Source organism: Macrobrachium rosenbergii, chromosome 46 (assembly GCF_040412425.1).
Source record: "Macrobrachium rosenbergii isolate ZJJX-2024 chromosome 46, ASM4041242v1, whole genome shotgun sequence".
Lineage (NCBI taxonomy): Eukaryota > Metazoa > Arthropoda > Malacostraca > Decapoda > Palaemonidae > Macrobrachium > Macrobrachium rosenbergii.
The window spans coordinates 3795822-3822313 of NC_089786.1; the positions used below are offsets into that span (position 1 = coordinate 3795822).

At 38.3% G+C, this 26492-nt stretch overlaps 3 protein-coding genes across 3 annotated transcripts in view; 1 reads left to right on the forward strand and 2 right to left on the reverse strand.

Moving 5' to 3' along the window:
• Positions 1–8860, reverse strand: part of LOC136830180 (endocuticle structural glycoprotein SgAbd-8-like) — a 70366-nt gene extending 61506 nt beyond the window's left edge. The window contains exon 1 of the mRNA XM_067089442.1: positions 8738–8860. Within this exon, the coding sequence (XP_066945543.1) occupies positions 8738–8833 (96 nt within the window). The 5' untranslated portion in view covers positions 8834–8860. The remainder of the gene's footprint in view (positions 1–8737) is intronic.
• On the forward strand, positions 2292–5117 carry LOC136830179 (flexible cuticle protein 12-like). Its single transcript, XM_067089441.1, has 3 exons — positions 2292–2441; positions 4080–4261; positions 4847–5117. Exons 1-3 carry the CDS (start codon positions 2307–2309, stop codon positions 4977–4979), a joined length of 450 nt encoding a protein of 149 aa, XP_066945542.1. The 5' UTR covers positions 2292–2306; the 3' UTR covers positions 4980–5117.
• A 953-nt stretch (positions 8861–9813) lies between the features above and the next one.
• Positions 9814–26492, reverse strand: part of LOC136830105 (uncharacterized) — a 375313-nt gene continuing 358634 nt past the window's right edge. Inside the window, 6 exon segments of the mRNA XM_067089297.1 lie at positions 9814–12662; positions 14875–14954; positions 15122–15691; positions 16750–16921; positions 20407–20582; positions 20739–23795. Coding sequence (XP_066945398.1) covers positions 12434–12662; positions 14875–14954; positions 15122–15691; positions 16750–16921; positions 20407–20582; positions 20739–23795 — 4284 coding nt within the window. The 3' untranslated portion in view covers positions 9814–12433.

A 26492-nucleotide genomic window follows, 5' to 3' on the forward strand; every position in this document is an offset into this window, starting at 1 on the left:
ATTTAAAAATGATGCATTAACAGGTAAATGTGCAGACCTCAGCCAGACAGTAATCCAAGCATTCTGTCACCACTGACTGTCCAAGTTTGTGCAGAACTCAGCCACTGCAAGAACCTAAGCAAGAATTCTGTCACTACTGGCTGTCCAAGTTTGGCCAGACAAAAATCAATTTGTCCAACCCTTGTAATATAATAGTTTTGACAAGCTCGTGTTTGGTAATGCCATCCTCATTAGCATAATTGTTACAAACCTGCGAACAGGTAAAAGTGCAGCATCCGTGTATCCCATATGGCTCGTCACAGAGATGATTCTTCTGCAACCATTTATGCATAATTTAAAAACTTGAGAGAGAGAGAGAGAGAGAGAGAGAGAGAGAGAGAGAGAGAGAGAGAGAGAGAGAGAGAGAGAGTGTCAATTTCACTCTGATTTTTATAAACTTTTATGGTAATATACTTCCTGACAACTTCCTTGCTGTTTCAAGCTGGAACGAGATTATCACACTTACCCCAGCAAGGTGGAACTCTCTCTCTCTCTCTCTCTCTCTCTCTCTCTCTCTCTCTCTCTCTCTCAACAGCAACACATCGACATAAAAATATTTTACATCGACTTAATCACTTTAAAAACATGAGTGATTAAAAATAGTCTTAAAGTAGTCACGAATATTCGAATTGCCGAACCTAGCTTACAGTAATGTAAGGGGCAGTATCGGCAGCAATAAGACACTACCCTTATTATTCATTACATTACGACGATAAAATATAGTACCTCAACTAATACAATAATACCAGAATTTAAACGTAGTTCAGTGTACAAGTATACTGTAATGCTCATGATGTAAAAAAAAAAAAATTGCTAAAATTGTAAAAAAAACTATACGAATCCGATGCAAATGGCAATGGATCACATGATGCTAGAGACCCTTGAGAGAGAGAGAGAGAGAGAGAGAGAGAGAGAGAGAGAGAGAGAGAGAGAGAGAGAGAGAGAGATGGCATGACTGATTGTGAGAAAAAAGGGCAGACAATTTCTGCAGTTCCTTACACCCTGAAATTGCGAAAATGCAGCTCCTGAAATTTGATGCAATGCCACAAAGTGCGATTCTTGTACCACTTTCTCCTTTTTCATGATAATTTTTCAAAGCCATTTTTAGTTTCGACGTCATTCTGCTTGCTTTAATCTTTTTTTTTTTTTTTTTTACGTTCCATACCTAGAATTCCTGCTCTTATGAATTTTGTTCTCAATGGGTTTTTCTACTTTTCCCTAAAGTTGTGTGAAAGTAATGGAAAGTTTTAATAATATTAATGACCACGCACTTGGTAAATGGAAGCAGCTAACAGCATGATTAAAAAAAAATGCCAATTTTATTTATAACAGAACTGTGGAAACTTCAAACAGAAGTCTAACGTAGAAATTTACACGATAAATACGCAGAAAATTGTTAGGGAAGTTTGATCGGAAGTAATAGGTTGAACGTTTAGACTATATTACTTATTTTTATCTTTAGTTTCTATGTATGCTGGAGGAAAATTAAGTCCCCTTAAAACAACAGTTTATTAAAAACTAGTTTTCCTGTAATTCCCCGTATTTTCAGTGGCAAATTACATTCAGATTACACCTATAAAAAGAAAACCCTTCGGTTAACCGAAGTGCTTCCCGATCAACGCGTACGTCGAACCATTACCCATCAAGAGGTGTTATAAACTTTGTAATTACGTTAATAGTTAATCGAGATATTTCCAAAGCTAATATGTGGGAAATACCTCAGTTTATTAATTTCTCCACGATGACAGTTATGTTCCGTTTATGTTAAAGTGTCAATTTTGGTAGAGTGAAAATAACCTCTAACGAAGTAAAAAAAGAAAGAAAGAGAGAGAGAGAGAGAGAGAGAGAGAGAGAGAGAGAGAGAGAGAGAGAGAGAGAGAGAGAGAGAGAAAACTCAATTGCTAGAAATGAAAAGAACGGGTTATACACGAGAAAGGGAAATGAACAGGAAATGCTGTAAAAAAGTAAAATAAAAATGAACAAGATAAAATCGATATTGTATACAGAAAAATATCCTGAAATATATACTTAAGCCAAGGATGATGATGATGATGATGATGATGATGAGAGAGAGAGAGAGAGAGAGAGAGAGAGAGAGAGAGAGAGAGAGAGAGAGAGACTTGCTCCTGCAGATGTCGCACACAAGAGCAACGCAAAAAACATAATAATCTGTCTGCCTCGCGAATGCACACACACACACCTGATGTAAGAAAGAATATGTATGGGAAATTTTCAACCATCTGTCAAAAGGGGCGTGGCTATCCGGTATGTCCAAAAGGGAACTGACAGGAAAGGAGAGAGAGTATAAAAGTGGACAGTCTTCACATGCCAATCATCAGTGTTCAGCAGACTTTGCAAGGAAGTGCACACACCTACTGACAGCCATGAACCGTCTGGTCCTCGTAAGTGAAAAGCTTTTTTGGATTTTTACCATTGGCAAAACTTTATCTGACGTTGTTGGGTCGTTAAGGAGCTGACTGTTGAGTGATTGTGGTCCCGTGTACGGGCAAAGCTTTATACAAGGTTTTAAGATATTCTAATAATGACTTGGGACCTGTATGTTACTTGTGTTCCTCATCTGACACTTAAAATTTTATGTACTCAATAGTATTACGCTACGATGGGAAACAAGTGTTCCTTTGAATTACATTTTCACATATTAAATTCGACTTGCATCTTATTTTTGTCAATTAATTTAGTGGGTGAGAAATGCTTTACAGTCTGCTCATACATACATATATACAACATACATTCAACATACAACATGCATACACAAATACCTACACATACATATAATTATCCAAATACACAGCTATTATCTATCGTTTCATCTTGATACATGTAGGCCTACACATACAACATACATATCCGCATGTGTACATACCTACAACATGCATACATATACCTACACATAAGCATATAAACATGCATAAAACACATACATAGCTATTTCCTATCGTTTCAACTTGATATCACCAAACGTCAGATCTCATTCTCCTCAACATCAAAATTCTGTTTAACTCGCCCCACGATTTCTTGAATTTACGTGACATCGGAACCTAAGCTTAAACTTCCTAAATTGTATAACACAAATGCACAGTGAATTATTCTGAGCATGAGTCATGGCTTTCTAAGCAGCCTAGGGGCAAAACCAGAGGCAGATTCTAACGAAAGTTACGCCTACTGCTGTTACCACACAAACCGACGAAGAAAGTCTGACAGATGACGCATTCAAAACCTGTCATGAATGCTAACCAACAAAGTTATGAGCTTTTCGTCACAATAATAAAATTTACTGATATTCGATGTTTCCACATCTTTAGATTATTAACACGTTATTCATTGGAAGTCAATGGCCATTCTGGGCTTGTTCCATATGAACAAGGTTCATCTACTAAATAAACAATAATAATGTAACAGCCCTGATCACAATCTAACTTTTCTGCAAGACATCAACAACTACAACTTCGCTTGCTTTAGTTTATACATGCAACCTTTGAACAAGACTTAAAAGATGAAAATTATCCTTCGTTAGGGTAGGAAACTGACAATGTCAGCACTACCACAGACTACTAGTCCATTGAACCTGAGAATGATCTGAAAATTAGCTGGTAGTCCGCTGCTTATTCTAGTATCATAGCCTACTGTTCTAAGGGCACTCCCACACTACATTAAAACATGCCAAACACGTCAGTAACTTATTGCATAGCCTACATTATCACCAAGTCAGCGACTAAAGGGGAGAACGTTAGTAAATCACTACTCATATTTAACCTATTTGTGGTGTGCGCATGATAAACTGCCGACATGTACTTACACTGTTTGACTGCAGTGTGTGCACACCATAATCACGTGAATGTTTGGCAAAAATACACTTTCATAGGAACTAAAGTTGCAACGTTTAAACATTGTATTAAGCCAAATAGCAGAGAAACAAACACTTTATGAACTTCTGTGTCTACCACTACATATGGCGATGGAGCTGCCATGTGCCGTTTTTCCTTACTTGGATAACAACCAATTTTTTCCCCTTTTCTCAGCTCGCTTGCCTGGTGGCTGTTGTTGTGGCCGATAGCTACAAGACCCACATCCCAATCCTGAAGGATGACCGAACTCAGAACTCATATGGCGAGTACACCTTCGAGTACGAGACGGGCAACGGCATCAAGAGGCAGGAGGCAGGAAGGCAGAACTATGGCCAGGAATCATCTGGCAGTTGGAGGTAAGGAGAATGGTCTTAAGACTTCCATTCAAGACCTCAGTGGACACTACTGTTGTATCGGCCTGTGCAATATCATAAGATACGATACAACACCCTTTATTCCCTTTTCTATTAGAATGTGCATATATAATTGAAGAACTCCATCTTATGACCTCAATGTACACGGTTATAGCACCCCAATTTGATTTTAGGTCTTTAACTGTCAGTTAAACAATTCAGACTTTCCTGGAATTCAGGGAAAAAGAGGCAGGTTTCCTTTCTACACATTTCAGTGTTATACAGTATAATCTTATTATGTTAGGGTGCATCCACACTACAGCAAAACATGTCATAAACAAGTCTGTAACTCATTGCACAGACATCTCAAACAAACTGAAAAAGTTACAGGAACTTGTTAACAGTGGTAACCTAACCCAGTGCTTCATATGATTATCCGGCATTGGTCAAAGACTCGCTCTCTACTTAATGTCGGTAACTTGTTGTCAACCCGTTTGTTGCATGTATGCGACAATGTGCCGACGTATTTTCAATATGTTTTACCCTAGTATGGGTGCAACCTTATGCAATCAACTTTTGTCTTTCCAGCTACACCGCCCCCGAGGGAATCCCCATTTCCCTGCAATTTTCAGCTGGTTCCCAAGGATACGTACCCGTAGGTGCCCACCTCCCCGTGGGTCCTACCCCTCCACCACTGCCCTACCAACGCACAGGAAACTAATCTGACACCCTCCGTCCGATATCCCACAAAGAACTGTCAACCAAAGACTATGTATTAAGACACGAATACTAAACACTTAATATTACTTATTTCTTTAAACTTTATTGTATCTTTGATTTCGAAATTCTCTTTATGAAGTTATTTGTGCGCTTGCGCAGACGAGCACTGCTTTGTTACTAGATTGTTGAATAGAGCTAATTATTCTCTGCTTTCCGATGGCTGTTAGTAACTGTTCTTGTTGAGAAACTGTAAATAAAGAAAATCCTAAAAAAAACTGCTTTATCATCCTATAAATCAATTATGATGAAATATCTTAGGCCTATGTGTAAAAAAGTATTTACGTATGTATAACGTTCATTGGTTGATACATGGCCTAGTGTATTCTTAAAAATCACGCAATCACTTTTTTTAAAAACATTTTTAAATACAAACAATGACTTATTTGCTTAAAGGTGGGACAGGAACTAAGTTGTGGAGATTATATATAATGTATACCCAACTAACCAGTATGGATGGGAAATTTATAAATTCAGTATACTGAGAACCAACAAACGCCGTAGCGTAAGTACTGAACTTCAAGGAGGCAAACCATTAATAGTCACGATAAAAAATAAAGCAAATAATAAGACACCGTGCATTTGCTTCTGCAGTGATACTATGTAATGATGACTATATCTCACGATAAACGGTTTAAAAAAGTGTGACATGACATGGGCTGTTTAAAATCTAAAGTACACATCCTTCCACACTCCATCGTAGAGCCTATTGATGGCTTTTTTTAAAATCCAAAATACCTCTGAACGGTAAGGAAGGCAAATAATAATAATAAAAAAAATAAACACTTTGACCAAAGCCACCTGTATACCAAACAGAAAGCTACAAGAGATGGCTAACTTGTTATGTTATAATATAAATTGTGACCACTAAACTAGGACGTTAAGTCACAGAAAAAAATAATTGTTTATTGAAATTTAATTAACTCTCACTTGCCTTTAAATCTGACCAATCTATGAACCGTCTCAGTAAAATGTGTAACACAAAGCTCTTCCAAGTTATAAAGTCTAAAGAATTTGATTATAAATACACGTTAAAAACGCATATTGAAATATTTCTAGCCTAGGTATGATCTTACCAACAGCTGCAGCTGAATCAAAAACGAAAGTAATTTTTGCTATTTAGATTTGCAGTTTTGAACTGACGAATACTAAAACGAATTGGACACCATTCCGTTAAAATGATTTAAATAGGCAGCAGAAAATATAGACAAGAGTAAGGATAAACTTTAGACACGGCTGTCAGCAAGCAAGGGAATGACAGAAAACGGACAAGGCTTAGATTAACAGAAAATGGATGTCAATATTTAAAGGGGGGACAAACAGAACTGGAGAGCATACGCTACACAGGCCTAAGGAAAGAAGGCAGTAACTTGGAGACAGACTTCTAATTAATCACTTGAAAGAAACTTACAGCCTTTTCCATCATTGGCCCTTTTAATTTACTTAATAATTCTTGATGTTTACAAAAAAACTTGTGGGAACTACATGCCTAGGATTAATTTTCTCAAAACCAACTAGTTTGATATTTTTAAAGGTCTCAAACAGACTTTTAACAGCTCTCCTACTGGCCCGACGATCTCAGGATACCTAGTAAAATTAAATAATTTCAATGACTCCGGGAATGACGGTCTAAAGCTCAACCGACTCGGCCAACAAAGGGCTTTAGGATACCTAGTAAAATTAAATATCAATGATGGGGTAAGTATGTAGTAAAACATAAAAGAACCTTATCGTCCCACGCCACTTGTCAAGTGATAATGTTAAACCTATTTCCCTAACGTACAGTAATTTGCTCTGGTTGTACAACAAGCTTTATGCATGCTTGAAAACAATTAACTATAAAACTTCCCAGCATCCTTCACGTAACTCCTAAAGTGAAAGTAGCCCTGTTTAAGATACATTCTCTGCCAGACACCCAAAAACACCTGTCAAAAATTAACTTGGAATTCATGATTCAGCTACGAACCTACTGAAGCACTCATTTACATTACGGTAACCAGCAGGAAAGGCGATAAATAGTGCAACTTATTCTATTATGCAGTAATCAATATCCTTTAAATGCTTTACGCTGTTAATCAGTAACAATATGCTTCAGCTTTTAGCTAAATAACATAAACGAATCATCTCGGTAACCAACACCTTAGCGCCAGGAGAGTTGAAAATACTATCCCCCATTCGAAGCGATGGATGAAAACTTTTAAAATAGTCTACACACTTTTACCGATCGTCATTTTTTTTCTTCAAATGTGATTCCGTCTAAAAGTCATCACTGATTATTACCACTAAATCCGGTAAAACTGATGAGTAATACAGCGCCCTCTGGTTCGATAACTACCAGTTTGTGAGCAACATGGGCACCAAGTTTAGTACCAGCTCCTGGGAGATGAATGTAAAAACAAACGAATGACAGTAAAAATGAATCATAAACCAAAGACAAAGAAAAGGCAGCAAATATCCCGATTAACGACTGAAGGGAACCAGGCCGCAGTAGTAGTCTTCACTTTTACCCTAAATCCCTCTTATCCCTAGACTACAGTCCCACAAATCCTGCACAATGTTTTCGAATGAACTATATTTATCTGCTACCCCGCCTTCCTTACCTTTCCTTAGTCCCCTTTGTTAACTTCTTAGCAGGAGCTCAAAATACATTAAACTTCAAATTTAAAATTTCAAACCTTCAATTATCCTCCTCTGACCACTTGTCACGCCTCAGTGCAGGTTACGCGAGCAGAGCATTTACAAAATACCTCTCACTAACTTTCACGTCTTGGAAAACTTACCGAGTGTCTAAGCGCATCTTCTTATGGCTTATAATAATTTACAGTCATGTCGTGTTACACAGCTTACACTGACACTTGACTGGACTACTACTAATGAAATTGGGCTCAAAGAGTGTATATTGACATTGGTTAAAGAACTGCCTGCCGTCCATGATAGTTACTCATATCTAGAAGACCCCACTCGAACTGACAGTAGCACAGGCTACGGAAAAATTCTCATTCACGCAAGTACTTGAAAAACATTATGGGTTGTTGCAAGGTGCCGGTTACAGTGTGAACATTACAGATGGGTGTGCCCACTCCCTTTGAAACTCCATCCCGGTTCAGCAATTCATAAGCGAGCCACCTTACCAACACACCCAAATGAAAAACTTCACGCAACCTAACCCAGAGGTTATTCGATTATATACCAATACTTTGAACGTCAAGGGTACGTTCATACGAGAACTTTATTAGGTCTTCACGGAGTGTGTGCCTTTCGTTTAGGTCACCGTTTTTACGAACATTAAACCTTTCAAGAATTCTACTGTAAAAGGCAACTAGGCCTACTACTAACTTTTATCGCAACTAGGCCTATCACTAACTTTTATCAAGAGCCCTGACGTTAATCAAATGAAGATGGTGGCAACACAAATAACCACATCGTCCTTTTCACCTTCCTAAGGCCACACAGTTCAACCCAGATATTTTATCCAATTACTTGCATTCACACATTTCCTCTAATGAGGAAATGACACTGCTGGCGTCATTTGTTAACTATGCATCTGTTCAACATTAACTCAGACGAACTTATTTGAAAACAAATACACCTTGCTGAAAACGTTATCCAGCTTCGAACTGACACACCACCTGAATGGTAACTTGAGTGATCAATAGAATGCATTATCAAGCTTAATACCAGGCTACAAATACGCTTACTTACTGCGTCATTGATTATTCCAGTTGTAACTGTACTCGTCCCTAAATTTTCGGTCTTCACCGGAGAGGAACCACTCACAGAATGAAGTCTTAGCGACATTCCGGAAATGTGTGAGCAAGGACTCTGGAAAGCATGGTCCCAAGGTGGAAAATTGGATAGAAATTGTAACTTGGCAACGTTTACAAGAACCAACGAGACACTTAGGAAATTGGATTCATTATTTTCCTATTTTATTTTTCATTACAGGTATTATTTAATAATGATGGCTGATTCATAAGTGACTTGGTGCTTTTGGAAAACAATTTACAGGAAATATCTGTCATAATAATTAGTTTCCAAGAAGACGGAAAATATCAATTCTCGATTGTATTTCTTACTGAGAGACGTGTCAACTCGAAACAATGATGCCTTAAAAATTTCGATTTTGGAATGAACCACCATTCATATCGCTTTTTCTGGTTTTATAAATAAACTAATCAAATTTATGCCAGTTACAATTGCACATGATACACAAACATTTATTATCTGGCTTTCTTCGTTTACTCTTCGGAACATCTGCAAAATATATTTATCATTATGTATTATCTGCTTGCTGCTTTCTAATGATTCCTCTGTCTCTCCTGCAGTTTTAGCAAGCATAATTAATAGCGTAACGTTCACTTGTCACACTTGGAATCCAGACTTGATAATTTCCCAAATTTGTATGAAATAGCTCAGGGGACACCAATATCGAATCACCAATAATTATTCAAAATTCCCTCGAAAATTGTCACTTGATTGGACCTTGGGAATGGAATGGAATGGAATAGAGAGTTTAGGCCAAAGGCCAGGCGCTGGAACCTACGAGGTTATTCAGCGCCGAATGACAGTGTGAAGGGTTTGAAAGGTGCAACAGGAGGAAAGCCTCGCAGCTGCACTATGAAATAATCGTTAGAGAGGGTAGAAAGTCAGTCGGAAGGAAGAGAATGTGAACAGAGGCACAGTGTGAGGAAATGAAAGAGGGCGCAGCTGGGGGACTAAGGGACGCCACCTCGAGTGGCAACACCGCCAACAGACAGGAAAGAAATGAAAAGGCCGCAATAGAAGATCACATATATTTGTATGAATGAACTCACACCATGGTATAAATGACTGCCCTTAGCGCGTGCTTTGCTATCCTAGCATAAGCGACTCTATATGGATGGAAGTCCAATAAGTACTCATTTATCATCTCGCAGGACTTGTATATAATGTTTCATCTCTCGTTTTGATTGGCTGGGCATATAGAAATTAGCATTACGGTTCTCCCAATCAATGAGCAATTAAAAAAAAATAAACATTCAATAATCATATAATTGTATTAGTTTGATTGGTTAGGCTTACGTATGCATTATTATATTTTTTTTCTTTTAAAGTCTCCTACTTACTTTAGCTGGTCATGTTTCTTGTTTTTTTTAATATATGGCACATCCTTCACAGCCTGCACAGACTACTGTAGGGCGAGAGTAGCTCAGGCACTAAAAAGTTAAAAATTGTAAATTTCAATGACCCTTTATTTTTTTTTTCCTTTTAATTATTATATATATATATCGCTTCTGCACGTAACATCACATGGATATATTATATATGTTATATGTATATTAGAACATTTAGCAGTATCTGTTTTGCCATAATAAAAAAAAATCACAATAACAAAATTATACGTCGCGTCAGAAAGCAGTGAAGCATTAAGCGGAGACCCTATGCTATATAAAAAAAAAACAATATGGTATGTCAGGTCAGTGACCCCATACATAAGAAGAAATCAAAATTAAAGAGAGACAAATGAAGGACACGTCATTATTATTATTTTTGAAGATTACAATCATAAATATGTTTATGTTTTCAGCCAGTGCTCGAAAGATGGGGACTATAGGCCTTGTTGACCGGTCAGATTCAAAGACGCAGAAAACTTTTTCAAGAAAGTCTGAATTTCATTTCATCTTCCACGGTACATTTTTGAAAGTCCACAATCGCCATCTTGTCTTGAGAAGAAGTCGCTCAGGTTCCACGCTGAGCGACTTCTCCGCACTGGCCGCCTTTTCTTACTCACATTCATCAAAAGTTCACAGACGAGTCAAAAATAAAATATTACAGAAAAGGGGAAGATTCATCATAAGCCTATAAAGAAAAAAAAAATTGTGTATAGGAATAATTTGCCTTGGCAGAATTAAACGATCGTCAACGCCATGTATGCTGAAAATATTCCCTTTTGTTTATAATTATAATAATAATAATAGTCTACTACTGAATATCAAATGCCTAAACCAACACCTTATGCAATATAATGCTCCACAACTGGGCATAAGGCATATAAACACTTATCACAAATGACTGTTTATGTTTTTAAACTGGTAGACTAAAAAAAAAATTCCACTCATCTCGGGAATTCCTTCCTGATTCACCACAAAGCGACGAGCTGCATTATAAAAAATGTACCTAAAAACAGCTATACATATATATAGAGTCGCTTTATCGTGACTGAAGAGAATTCCGTCGACACACAACAGAACACCAACGAGAGAGACCTTTTTAAATCTTTTTGACAATTTTCTTTTCCATAATCTCTCGTTTACCAAATCCGGTCCTTCTTTCCGTTTTCATATTTCAAAACCTGAGTCCACCAACACGTTCAGATCAATTTTTTCCTAGCAAATATTTTTTTAGGGGGCAATATATACATATTGCAAAAAAAAAAAAAAGACACGGTCTCGACTACTATACTGGTTTGACATCTTTATAGCACCTAATATCATTCGTGTCGATTCGAAGAGTTTGCACGAAACTGTGAGACGTCACACACGAACGACTCTTCTTCGTCTTCTTCTTCTTCTTCGTCATCACAAAACTGTGTGTTGTGTGTGTCTGTGTGTCTGTGCTAGGGTTCATAGCACCAATCGAGAAGGTCCATTACAATAATCATCATGGTTAAGAGAATTGCTTGAATGAATAGTTTCTCAGCGTGCCAGCATGAGATAATATAAATGGCGTTTCAGTCTGTTGTCTGGGTTATATATTCATATCTCCATACTGGACACATTCGAAATTGAGTGACCTCACATACGAATTATGCAAAACAATATGACACAATGCTTGTCGTAACTTTCTCCTTCTTCTTCTGTTCGCTTCTTCCTGTGAAACGAAGGGCACTGTCAAAAGGAACTTTCATAGCCGTAAAATCACTGTTTTTTTTTAGAGTCTTCTTAAGTAGTATTAAACTCGAAAAAAATCAACAACTGTATCATACATTCGTAACCCACGAACTAAATAAAATATAACCCCTTTTTTCCATCCAAATATCTTTCCCCTAAACTAATAAGAAATAATGTGCTTAATATTAAAATTACATATAAATATACATTATGTGATTTCTTTCACTTTGCAACAGGTACGTCTCATCTGATATGAAATCATAAATTCACAGAATATATATATATATTTATAATAATGAACGTTTTCTCAGCTTCAGTCGCGGAAGAGATTCATCTAATATAGACATTCTCAAATCTTTCAGATTCGGAGGAAGACGAAATATGTATTTTAAATATTTAAATCGAAGGGGGATTGTGTGAGAGTGTGTAGGGGGGTGGGGGTGGCGGCGGAGGAGGCGGTGATTGTGATGGTAGTAACGGTAGGCTCCTTCTCCTCCTCCTCCTCCTTCTTCTTCTTCGTCGTCGGGAATTAAATTGGCGGTGGCCCGTTGGGGTACCGGAGCATCGGGTCGAGGCTCCTGGCGAAGTTGTTGGCCATGCTGCAGGCGTAGTCGTCCTCAGAAGTGGGCACGAGGGTAGCTACCCCAAGCATGAGGAGCATAAGGGCCTGAATAGGCAGGGCAGCACGCATAACACGTCCGAAGAATCTGTAGCAGCGGCGGACTACGCCATCTTCCCCCTCCACCAGGAAACTGTCACTGCAAAAGGGAAAGTGGGAAATTGGGACACTCCTTGTGATTTCCTGCTGGGGTCAAATTTCTTTTTGGGTTATTCTTGCCAAGGTGAAAGATGAAAGGAGTACTTGTAAAGGGGGGGGGGGGAGAGTGAAAGGAGTAGCTGTAAAGAGGGCTTGAGGGAAGTGAAAAAAGAGAACAATTTCAGTTATTCAATTCCAAGGTGAAATAATGACTTCAGTTATTGGGAGGGGGAAATGGAGTTACTGAGAGGGGAAAATGGAGTTATTGAGAGGGGGAAATGGAGTAACTGAGAGGGGGAAGTGGAGTAAATGGAAATGGAGTTATTGGGAGGGGGAATGGAGTTACTGGGAGGGGGGGAAATGGAGTTATTGGGAAGGGGAAATGGAGTTACTGGGAGGGGGAAATGGAGTTACTGAGAGGGGGAAATGGAGTTAGTGGGAGGGGGAAATGGAGTTATTTAGAGGGGGAATGGAGTTAATGGGAGGGGGAAATGGAGTTATTTGGTGGGTGAAATGGAATTACTGGGAGGGTGAAATGCAGTTATTGGGAAAATGAAATGGGAGAACAGTTTCATAGGTAATTCACTTTCAAGGTGAACAGATGGCATGAGCCGTTGGGGGGGGGGGAGTGGGGGGAGGAAGAAGAATTTCATAGTTATTCACTTTCAAGTTGAATGAATGACACTAGTAGGTGGGAGGCTGGAATAATTTCATTAGCTGTTCATTGCAGTGTGAAACTGAAGAATAATTTCATTGTATGTTCGGGCCACGGCTAACTGGAGAGAAATTTAATGAGGTGTTCATCATGAGCTCCTAGTATTAACATAAGGAGAAAAGGGGAGCACATTTTCAAAGGGTGTTTAAAGTAGGTGAAACAGAAAATAATTTCTGGATTACGTGGGAAAGGAAAAGAGAGGAAGAATATTTAAGAGCTGTTGGCAAGGTGCAATAAGGGAACAACTTTAAAAATTACTGGCACACAGAAACTGTTAAGTTCATGACTTGATGACAAAGTAGGAATTGGGGGACAGTTTCACGACTTCATAAAAAATTTAGAAACAATAACAATTTCATGAACTGATGGCAAAGTAAGAAATGTTTTGTGACTTGATGGCACAGTAGAAAATGGTGAACAGTTTCATGACTTGATGTCCAGTAGAAAAAGGTGAACAGTGTCATGACCTGATGTCAAAGTAAAAAAAGGTAAACAGTTTTATGACTTGATGTCGCAGTAGAAAAAGGTGAATAGTTTCATGACTTGAAGATGATGAAAAAGGAGAACAGTTTCATGAACTGATTGCAAAGCTAAAAAAGTTTTGTGACTTGATGGCAAAGTAGAAAATGGAAAAGTTTCATGGCTTGAAGAAAAAGTAGAAAAAGGTGAACAGTTTCATGAAAAGAAGACAATGATAAAAAAGGAGAACATTTTCATGACCTGTTGGTAAGATCAGCTAAGAAAACAGTTTCAGGACTTATTGGCAGGGTGAAACAGGGACACAATAGCATGATCTGTTAGCGAGTTCAATCAGGCGAAAAATTTTCATGACTTGTTGGCAAGATGAAATAGAAAAAGCTTCCATAATTTGTGTACATCACTCAAGAGTACACAAGACAATATTTTGGTAAATTTAAAATATAACAAAAATGACAATAGAACGTTAAAAATTATGCAAATAAATGTATTCAGAGTTAGAGTAAATGCTAAATGTATTCAGCTAGATTAAATACTAACCTCAGCACACTTTTAAGTTAATACTTTACAGGAGATCTCATATGTTATGCTTCAAAATTATAATTAACTCAACTTTCCTGGACTTGATAAAAAATTCTTTCTAGACAATTTTAGACATAAAATAATTCTATATGACTACTGAATAATGTCAGTTACCTAACAAATAAACTAGTTGTGTTTGATTTAAAGCTGCAAAAGGCTTAATTTTATCTCAAATATTTGCAGTCCTTGGTGATATATTCAAGATACTGATCTGCACTCAGCATACGTGAAAGAATCAAGATAAATGAACATAAAAATAGCAATAAATAACGAATTAACAGAAATAAACAAAACTTGTGCTTTCGAACAACGCTACATGACAAGTTACTGGAAAAGAAACACCGACATAGCTTTTTTTTTTTTTTTAAATCTGACTCTCATGATGACAGTGACTACTCAAAGTGCTTGGCAAGACCCACAGAGCCAAGTTGGTACGTACTGAACATCAGAATGGAAGCTGGCTGTCTGGGAACTGGGCGAGGTTGGTCGCGACAGAGAAAACTCTGCAGACTCGTACAGCTGGAAAAAGAAAAGTGTGCGGTTCAAGAAGACTACGGTGCTAACAGTGCGACTCTTTCTATGGTTTATCCATGCAAGCCAGCAAATAATACTGTATACTGGAGGAAATAATATGACAAGTATGATCACGGACTGTGCTTATGAGAGATCACCTCGGCCACACTTACCCCAGAAGACGCTAAGGACGCCAGCGAACTCGTGAAGTCCTGTCCCAACAGCTGGGACAGATGGGTCAGCTGCTGCGAGCACAGCTGCAGGAGGACCTGCAGCCTTCTGGAGAGGAGGGCGAGTCGCTCGCGCACGGCGGAGCACTGGTCGTCCTGCTGCTGCGTGAGGAGGTGTTGCGCGGCCTCGTGCAGCGACGCCACGCGCGGCTCGCAACGCTCGACCTCGGCGCGGACGTCGAGGACGCGGCTCACGCGCTCGCGAAGGGCGGCCTCGTCCGTGTCTTCCTCGGCGGCCAGCTTGTGGAGGTTCTCCTCCGTCGTCTCCGTCCAGGCCAGGAGGTCGGAGATGGTGGAATGGAATTCGGAGTTGCCCATGAGGGCCGTCTGCAGCTTCGCCTGCCAGACAGACGCGGCGGCGCAGACGGCTTCCCACCGGCGGTTGGCGGCGGAGAGGCGCTCTCGAACTTGCGCTCCTCTCCTCTGGTCGCGCGTGTGCTCGGCCAAGTGCTTGCCGATGATGTTCAGCGACATTATCACAGATTTGTGGCCGTCCAGGTCCATTAGGAACTCCTGGAGGGGGGAGGGTCTCAGTGTTAGGGAGGAGTCTTAAGATGGTTTGGCAGTGTCACAGTTAAATATTCAAAAGCTTAAAGGTAGGTTTACTTATTTAAGTGAAAAAAATTAACTATATATCTACAATATGTATTCTGAAGGGACATCCCAATGAATGAAGCTACTATGAAGACATAAAAGTACATAGCAAATACCAACATTTTTATAGCATTTCTATATGCAAAAGAAATAAAATTCCATTTTTTAAATTGCATTTTTATGCAAACACCCTTGAAAAATACCATCCATCTTTTGTACTTCTGTGCGCAAACCCCCCCTTTCAAGGCTCCATAACTTTTATTACATATCCATACACAATTTTGCAAAACTCCTTCCAAAAGACCACTCATTCTATTCCACTGACACCTGCAAACTCCTTCCAGAAAACGACTCATTTTAAATCCATTTACACCTGCAAAATCCATCCAAAATACAACTTCTTTTACTCCATTTACACCCGTAATTCTGCAAACTTACCCCCTTTCAATACACTTACACCTGCGAACTCCTTCCAAAATATCACTCCTTTTATTCCACTTACACCTGTAAACTCCTTCCAAAATATCACTCCTTTTATTCCACTTACACCTGCAAATTCCTTTCAAAATACACCTCGTTTTATTCCACTTACACATGGAAACTTTCTGAAAAAAAAAAAAAAATCCTTTCATTCCATTTACATCTGTAAACTCCTTCCAAACCAACTCTTATTACTCCATTTACACCTGTTAAACTCAAAAATACCATATCCTTTTATTCCACTTACATCTGTAAACTCCTTCCAAAATACCACTATTTTAATCCGTTTACACCTGCAAACTACTTCCAAAATACCACCATTTCAATCCAATTACACCTGCAAACTCCTTCCAAAATACCACCATCTTAATAGCACGGTCCTTGCAAAAAACACCTGTAGAATAACGCCCCATCCACCGCAACTGCCTGAACACACTCCTGGAACGAAAAAAGTCTACAAAGCCGCCAAGACCCAGCGACCACATCCTCCCACTTACTCTGTGGTCTTGTGCAACCTCTTCGAGTTGCTCCATGGGCGTCGGGGGGTTGTGTAGCATCGACTGCGTGGCCTCCGAATGGCTGAGCCACTGCTCCAAGCGCCACATGTCATTCTCAAACTGCTGCCAATTCCGTCTGCAACACAGCGGGCACGTCAAGGATGACGTCTCACTGTAAGCAAAACATGCGCATGCCCAATCAGCTACGGACTACAGCTATTCACAGCAATCTTTTTTTTTTCTCTCCCGAAAACTCTCTCCCCGTCACCTCTATAAGTGGTCACCTATATGCGTTGCTATCTAGATTTACTACTTGATTTCAACACACACTGCTTTAAGCTATGGCCTCTATTTATACAGCTATCATCTTGAAGAGGTTTTATGAGATGGATTTCTGGGTAGATATAAATTTGTAGATTTATCTTGCTACAAAGACCCCGTAACAGCTTTCAAAATGATTCTACAAGACTGCAAGTTGACCTTTTAATTCAAATTCATCAATAATAATTCTGCAATGATTCTACAAGACTGCAAGTTGACTTAGTAATTCAAATGTCATCAATAGTAATTCTGCTTTGATTCTACAAGACTGCAAGTTGACTTTGTAATTCAAATGTCATCAATAATAAATAATAATAATTCTGCTATGAGTTTATTGTGAAAAATTATATATCGATCACAAATATATGTTATCAATATTAACCTGAAGACATTACAACATTTATTTTTCCTTAGAAATATGACTACATCCAAAATATGCATGGTATTTGACAAAAGAGAAACCTCAAGAACAAATTTACTATAATATATGTCATAAATATTTTATTTTCATATCTTTGTATGATGCGTAAATACGGAACGTATTTCATACACACGTAACGATGTATTACTTCTATTTCAAGAACATGATGCATGAACAGTATCGTTTTTACCTCACAGAATATGAAGTTGGGAAACTGTGCGCCTTATGTGACCAATTAGCAAAAGCACAAAGTTTACTTTAAAAAAATAAATAAGTGTATTTTGAGGCATTTCATAAAAGTCCAGCAAAATATTACTTGTGTATTTTGAAAATGAATGGCAAAAATTACTGTGTATCCTACAAACACGGAACAAAAGGTAAAGTGTACCAGTGTAGTAAAAATACGATGTACATTGTCTATAAGTGGAACAAAATACACTGTGTATTTTTTGACTATGGAACAAAAACGCGTAGTTTTACACATGTGGCGTAAAAAAAAGCACTGTGTATTCTGAGCCTACGAAGTGAAGGGTACTAGAAATATTTGAAAAACGTGGAGCAAGAGTACCAAGTGTATTTAAAAAGAAAAAAAATGTGAGTATTCTACAGGCATGGAAAAAACTACCGCGTTTTCATATACGTGGACCAAAAGTGATTTTGTGAATGCTATCAATACAAAAATATATATATATAATTATATCCCGCGAATTTTTTTCAAGTGGAGAAAAAATACGTACCCTACTACGTGTATTTTGTAAACATTAAATTCAAAATACCCAAACACAGAGCTAAAATACCATGTGCGTATTATCATTGGGGCGGTGGGCTAAAATACTTGGGTATGTGTATTTTATAAAAGACGGAGCAAAACATACCATACGCAAGTTTTCCCAAAGAATAGCGTGGCGTAAATATGCGAAAGAATGATAGCAGTCAATGACGTCGGTCAAATGGACATACTTTTTACGCATTGCTTAGTGGAGTAATTGTAAATGGGAGATTGTTAAGTATAGTCTAAAGTGAGAATTCAAAATAAATATTACAGATAATACAGAGCCGAGTACAGGAAAATGAAGCCTTATTCATTCAAATGCTAACAATAATTTAACACATGAACTTCACTTTGAATGTCTAATATATTTTCTCTTTTAATTTGTTAACATTAATGTTGTTTGCCAGGACGAGCAAAATTAACCTGGTATAAACATTTACGGGCGTTAAATTTCATTACAAAATGTATAAATATTTTTAAGATTTAAAAAGAAAATTTACCTTATTCAATGCAAGGACCAAGTATTTACTAAAAGGTTATTGCTGGAATAATTAAGTTCCACTATTACATGAACCACTACACTGTTGAAAGATTTTACATAAAAATTCCATTACGAAGTAAAAAAAAAATTCAGAAAACAGACAGAAGAAAATGGCGTCACAAATCTGAACTAAAACATAGCATTTATTGATAGGATGACTTCTTTACTTTCTCGTGGGGGGGGGGTCTATGTAAAATAAAAAAAAAAAATTATATCGAAAATCATCACATTTAGAAGGGTAAAATTATGCAATAAGGCTATAGTTCTGACAAATATCAACAATGTATATCCATGCAGAATCATAAGCGAAGTCAAAATCAATTCATATTCCTGAACACCTCAACTTAAAAGTGAGACACTTTAAAATTTTTAACACTGAAAAAAAGGGGGGGGAGAATGCATAAATAACTGCCATTACCTGAGAAAAAAAAATATGCTTTAACGTTTTATCATCCAGTGAGAATAAACATAACCATTATTCATGTCCATAAATGTGTAAAACAGAACCGAAAATGACAGGCAAAAGTAAGGGTACTATTTAAAAACTCGCATCCATGCCCATAATTAACCTGATAACCCCCAATGCCATTAAGATTTGGGGCATAAATACCTTGTGTAGGGACTATTGGAAAGCTGACTCCTATGGAAACTAGCAAGAGAAAGCCATTTATGAAATACATTCTATATATTCAAGGCATAGAGGCAAATTTACCCCCTTCAACAAAAGCAAGCATCATATTCAGCCCAATATCTCTCTGATTACAGAACTGTAGCCACAAATCCAAATCTATGGAGTTTAGAAAACACGTGTGTTTACTTCAGATAGCAACTGCAAATATAAAAGGAAAATACTAAACAGTAGAGCATAACAGAAAACATTTAAGGCTATCCTGGCAAAAGGTTTCTTGTACAGTGCTGCATTTGCCTAGGTATGACGATCAAGTCAACAGCTCTTACTTAAATGATTCTAGTATTGATTTTTTTTTTTTTGTCGAAGATGCGGTCTTAGCAATTAGAAAACTTTTTTTTTTTTTAACACAGCAGATTTCTAGATCCAGTTGTCTGATTCTAATCAAAGAGCTCTCTATAAAAAGCTACACCTCACGCCAACCTTCACTATACTTACCACCTCCTTGGGTATTGAAACATGCAAATATAAATTACTACTAGTCATGCATGATCATGTATCGTCAACATTGCAAAAGTTTTTACAAACTGAATTGTTTGAAGTTTAAAGTTTTCATTACTGTAATGTAATTTGCTGGAAAGTTTAATTAACAAACATTATTCTTACTGCAGTACCTCATACTGCCAAAGATATTTTGCATATCTAGAGGAAACCTAACTTTTTGTGCATGTAAGATCTTATGGTATTACTGAAAAAATTACATCAACAATTATCAGATATTCGCAAACAACTTAGTATTTAATTTTTACTATGCTTTATTAACCATTGAATCAGTCAAAGAAAGTGAGAATGGAGATAGAAATGTGTGAAGTAGAAACATCTTAAGAAATAAGAGTAAGGCAGAACGCCTACTCTTCTGTCTGGACAGACCTTTCAGTGAATTCTTTTAAAATTACCAGGAATTCCAAACCTACCTGCTTTCTTTAAGCCTCTGTTGTTTAGCCTTCGACAGAATCTCTAACTGCGCAAACTCTTCTATGACCTGGTTGACCTCTGGATGGAGTTCTCTGACCTCTGGATCATCGCCAGTGTGCTGAACCAACGAACTCAAAAGATCCACCGACGACCTGCATCCTGCTAGCTGTTTCGACTGAATTGGAAAACAAAAATCAAATTATTATAAGTCTTCAAAAGCATTGCAGGGAAGCCCTTCTATTCAGATCTCTTTACATGCTTCTCAAGGTATAAGATTACTGTTAAGGTCAAGCACACTATGTCACGGTACTTTCCACTCATTTGCACTTACGAATGAATAGTAGGTTTTGTCCACTTCCGCACCCTGAGGTGTAGGACACTTCAAAGCCTCCTCAAGGCGTCCCAGGAGCTTTTTGCTTTCGTCTAGAGCTGCTCTCATCTCAACCAGAAGGGATCTTCCACCTACAGCACCAATAAGGGACATATCCACGGAACCTAAAGCGGGTTCTAAGCTCGGCAGTTCTGCATCTGACATCAAGGGCACCCTGTATTCGTCCTCTTGCTGATCGTAAATTTCCTCGGAAAGCTTGGGCACTGCATAACTTGAGTCGATCTTAATCATGGAGGCACCCGGGGTTTCAGTAATTTCCTTTTCAATGGCTTCCTGAAGGGTCAGTAGCCTGGTATGGATGAGCTTTCTTGTCAACCAGTACTCAGTTAAGCTCTCCTCGATGAGAAGACAATCAGGATAAGAACTTCTTTGGAATAAGTAGGTGACAGAGTCATCAAAGCTCCTCAGTGCATCTTCTTTGGCTTCATATTCGGCAGCTAACTGCAGAAGAGCTCGCTGTTTGTGCTCTAGGTTGGCAAAGGACTGATTATCGTATTCTGACACTTTGAGATCAAAGTCATTAACCCACGACATCAGCTGTTCTCTGTTGTTCTCAAACTCATCAAACAGTCTCCTACTATATCTAAGGCGTCTTAAAATAATTGTCACATGATAACTTAGAGTATGGAATCTCGTATTTGAGGCTTTAACCATATTTCTTATTTCATTTGCTTGGTCTAGTCTGTTTTCTCTTCCATAGGGTCTCGCCAAAACGCGGTACTTTTGATTGAGTTGCTCGTACAAAGGAGTCTTATCGTGGATCAATGGTTGCAGCTCGTGGACTTCGGTTATTCTCTCTTCCAAACTGCCATATGTCACCAATGTAGATGCCGCTGTTAAATTCATCACTCGACACTCCATGGATGTCAGCCATTCGACAAACGTCGTGTTGAGAATAACCAGCTCCTCCCACATCTTCCAAGTTTTCTTGATGAACTTCTTCCGTTCCTCAGCTCGGGTACAGATGTCACCCCATCGACGCTCGAGATTCTGATGAGCTTCCTGAAGAGAGTCAGTGTCACCATTTGCATCAAACTCTGTGCAATCATGAATTACCATATCACAAAGGTTAAGCACAGATGAAATTGTACCACTCTGTTTTTCAATTTCTTTGCGAATTTCTTCCTCTGCTTCCAGGAGACTATCAATTTCTTTCTTAGAGCTGTTTTGGAACACAACTGGACTGGATAGTTTCTTTTCAATAAGGAACAGCCATTCTTTGAGTTCTGCCAAAGTTACCTCGGCCTTGTTTATAGTGGTGACAATATCTTGAAGCTTCTGTTTCCTGCTGTTACACCTATCATGAATCTGTTTCCATGTAGCTTCAATGTGTTCTATCTTTTTCCTCAGCTCTGCTGCTTGTTCTTCATTACTACATGAGATAAGTTCTTGTCCCTCAGATACAAGCCATAATTTCTCAATGCTCTTGGTGTCAATTTCTACTTGATAATCATGCTCTAACTTTCTGATTAATGTGTTGATGTACTGTTCTGACCCACCTTCAATCTTATTTTCCATGTCCTTTGCCCAAGATAAGAACTGTTGATATCTGGTATCATATAGCTGCCACAATTCTAGTCTGTCTTCTAATGTACTTATTTTCAGTCTGTACTGATGTAAAAGCTCTGCTTGCAATTGCGTGACCCTCCACATACGTTGAGTTACAAGACGAAGGTCCGCTGGTGTCAAGGAGTCGACCATTTCTTCACGAGTTGTTCTCAGAAGAGAAAGGTCTCCATTCAGTGATTCTATGGATGCTGTAGCTTCATGGTATTTCTTAATTGTTTCCTTGACACTGCCAAAGTCTGATGGCAAGTCTTCTGCTAGTCTCGACTGCAACTCACCAAGAATGGAATTCAACCTGGAGTAAACCTCCTCATAACGCTGCCACAGACTAGAGCTTCTGTTCAGATAGCTGAGCCATGTCTCCACACCAGCACGCATGTTTGTCACGCGCTGTTGTAGAGAGGCAAGCTCTGCCTTTATTATAGAGTGGATGCTGGGATCGCATGACGATACAAGCTGCTGGCATAACTTTGCTACCTCTTCCACCTGTTCTTCTCCTCTGCCTAGCTGTTCCAAAAGTGACTGCAATCTATTGATGACTTTGTCAAGGCGGCGCCGTGCGACTTGACGCAACTGCAGTCCTTGTTTTTCTTGTTCTAAAGCGAGTATCCATGTTTGCAACTGAGCTACCTTTATTCTATATGTTTCCCAAGTTGTTATGGTTTCAAGTAACAACTGTTCCCTCTCGGTCACAGTTGTAAGGACAGTCTTGTGGCGCAAAATGAGAGTCCTAAGGCGGTCTTGAAGAGCCTTGATGTGGGGAGGTGCGTCTTCTGACTGTGCTTGCTCCTGCATGGTCGACAAAACATTTGCTTGCGTCGTAATGATAGAGCGATGAACTTGACACAGGCGAGATGCTTCATGCAAGCCCTCACGTGTAGCTGGAGCTGGAGCGTTCATGCTACTTTCTACGCTCTCAACATAATTCTGCCATGTTGTCAACGCAGCTGCAAGCTGCTCATCATCAGTGCTAAGACCCGCCACAACTTGTTCGTACCGATCGTGGGTGTCCCGAACTGCAGTTTGCCAGGCCTCTATCACCTGAGTGGGACCACTTTCAATCATCGGACCTCCAGATTCACCCAGGGACACTAGTTGGTTCTGCAGCTTCGTCACTCGCTCCGCAGTTTCGGTGACTTCAGGTACCGGCAGTGCCAGGAGGGTGTTGGCCTCGCTGATTCCATCTTTCAGCTTCCGCAGAGCAGCTTCGTCTTTATGCTCTTGCTCCGCATCCGCTTGGAGACTCAAGTTGCTACTGAGCTGCGTGATGGCTTCCGTCAAGCTGGTGATTCTGAATCCAAGACGTTCCACTTCAGCCACAAGAGGAGTGTCCTGGGCTGTGTCTTCGGCTACGTGCAGTTGTATTTCCCTAGCTAACTTTCTGAGCTCAGTTACCCGTTCCCCAGACCAAACTGCTTCTCCCACCAGCACCTGAAATAAAAAACAACAAAATAGCTCATTAATAATAATAATAATAATAATAATAATAATAATAATAATAATTATAATAATTATAATAATAAAGCCCGAGGTGATACATTTCTTAAACTGTTGCAAGCACAAACTTTAAAAAATGTCCTTCTAAAGGGAAAGTGAAAGAGCTTGTCGAAGAACAATCATAAAGTAAATTAACAATAAAAGTAAATTTTTCCATTTATAATATCAACAACTATATCATAATAATAATGAAACATTTGATGTCCACGAGGAATGAGTAAAAACTGTGCAGGATATTAGAAACCTTTACTCTCAATACAAACAGTGACCTGACCAAGTCATTTTAAAAAGGTACCACTACCACTGAAATCAATCGTTCGCAGACCGTAGAGTTTCACACCGCACAGAATCTGTCGCTAATTTTGACAAGTGCCATGACTTACTTTTAAAAGCTATAGCATAATTATACGTTACTTATCTATCATCAAAGTCATCGCCTCCAACGACGCGTGACGCTACTTATTAACCAGATATAATCCTATCATTCTGCCTCCTTTCCCTTCGAATAATGGAAGGCTTACGAAACCCAAGACTCTGAGATTCAATCAGCAAATTTAAGTCTGCTAAGGAGGTCGTTAAAACCCTTAGCATCCGTGTCACCTCATGGGAAGTTCCCATCGACTTCCAGGTGGAGCTGAAGAGCTTAAAATCGATTGTCTTCTCAGTCTGACGTCACGGCCACACGCACCGAGCATCGCCAGAGTACGGTATCAGAGTTTGCTGTGACTTATCAGTTCGGCGTTTTTTTTTTTTTTTTATAATCTCTATCGAGAGCTTTACCGGGAGTAGCTGGGCTCTATAAAGAATATCTATCAGGGATTAAGTGCGACTGATAAAGAATGTAAATGGCTTTACGGCTAAGTAACTAGGGATTTTTTTTTACAATGGGGATCTTACAAAGTCTAAATGGTTTTACAGCTAAGTAACTAGGGAATTTTTTTTTTACAATGGAGGTCTTTTGAAGAATGTAAATGGCTTTACGGCTAAGTAAATGGCGATTTTTTTAAACAAAGGAGGTCTTACAACAAAGTTTAAATGGCTTTACGATAAAGTAACAACGGAATTTTTTTTATCGATGGAGGTCCCATTTTAACTTGATACTAGTGACTCAAATTCAACTATAATTATCTAAAATATCGCGGTTACTAGGTAATCAATCAACACAGCATTTTAATTGGATATATAAACATATAAGTCGAAATTCATTCTATCCAGTGTATATAAAAAGTAATTACGGTAATATATTAGGTAATCAATCAACACAGCATACCATATATATATATATATATATATATATATATATATATATATATATATATATATATATATATATATATATATATATATATATATATATATTCACACGTGGTTGTGCAAAATAAGTATTCATTAAACATATGAACGACTTTAAGGTACAACTGGTGTATTAACATAAAAACTACCTTTTGATTTAATCTTGGCTTGGGGGGATGTTCATAATTAAGGTACATAGCTACATAATCTGGCAATTACAAAAATCTGCTGTTATATATCAAACTTTTCCCAATAACTATTTCATATGTATTCTAAATAAAAGGAAAGCCAGGAATTGCTGTATTTAGAAAAAACATAACCGAAAACAGTATTTATCGACAACCTGAATCCCGAGAGAAAACTATTTTCTAACAACCTGAATGAACAGAAAAAATTTATTATCCGACAACCCATACTGAACAACAAAAAATTTATTATCCGACAACCTGACTGAACAGCAAACCCTGTATCATCCCACAACCCATATTGAACAGAAAACCTGGATTATCCGGCAACCCATATTGAACAGCAAAACACGTATTATCCGGCAACCTGACAGAACAGTTAAAACTGTATCATCCCACAACTCATACTGAACAAAAAAACTGTATTTTCCGGCAACCCATATTGAACAGCAAAAAACCTATTATCCGGCAGCCAGCCATAACAAGAATACAAATGAACGGCAAACACATACAACCCCAATTCACCAGTGGCTGCAACGCGTGCAATTTCCGCCCATGGACCAGACTCGGCCATCCTCACTAAATTATTCAAGAGTGCGCTTACTGGACTGACCCACAAAGCGCCATGGCTTCTAAATACCAAACGTTCCCATTTCCAAATGCCAAAGCTAGCTACGGTCCGTGAGTTGTCCGGCTTGAAAGCTTGGGGGTACAGTACTGGTAAGATTAAAACACACATATATATATAGATTGAGAGGCCAGTAAAACCAGTATTTGTAAGACAAAATTATATTATTTCCATTGACAATCTTCAATATCAGATTACAGTAGAGAAGATATATATATATATATATATATATATATATATATATATATATATATATATATATATATATATATATATATATATATATACATACATATACATACACACACACACACACACAAACAAAGAACAGTCCCAATAAAAACGCATACAATTGCCTTTATCAAAGCCTTTTTTTCCTACTGGCCAATTCCCTTATCAAAGGCAGGCAAAGGGGGCACGCGTGTCCTCTGATAAAGGAATTATCACATAACGACTTAATTACTGACTGATACTGACACTCCAAAATATCGTAACAGTATTTATGGTTAATAATTCTATATTTTT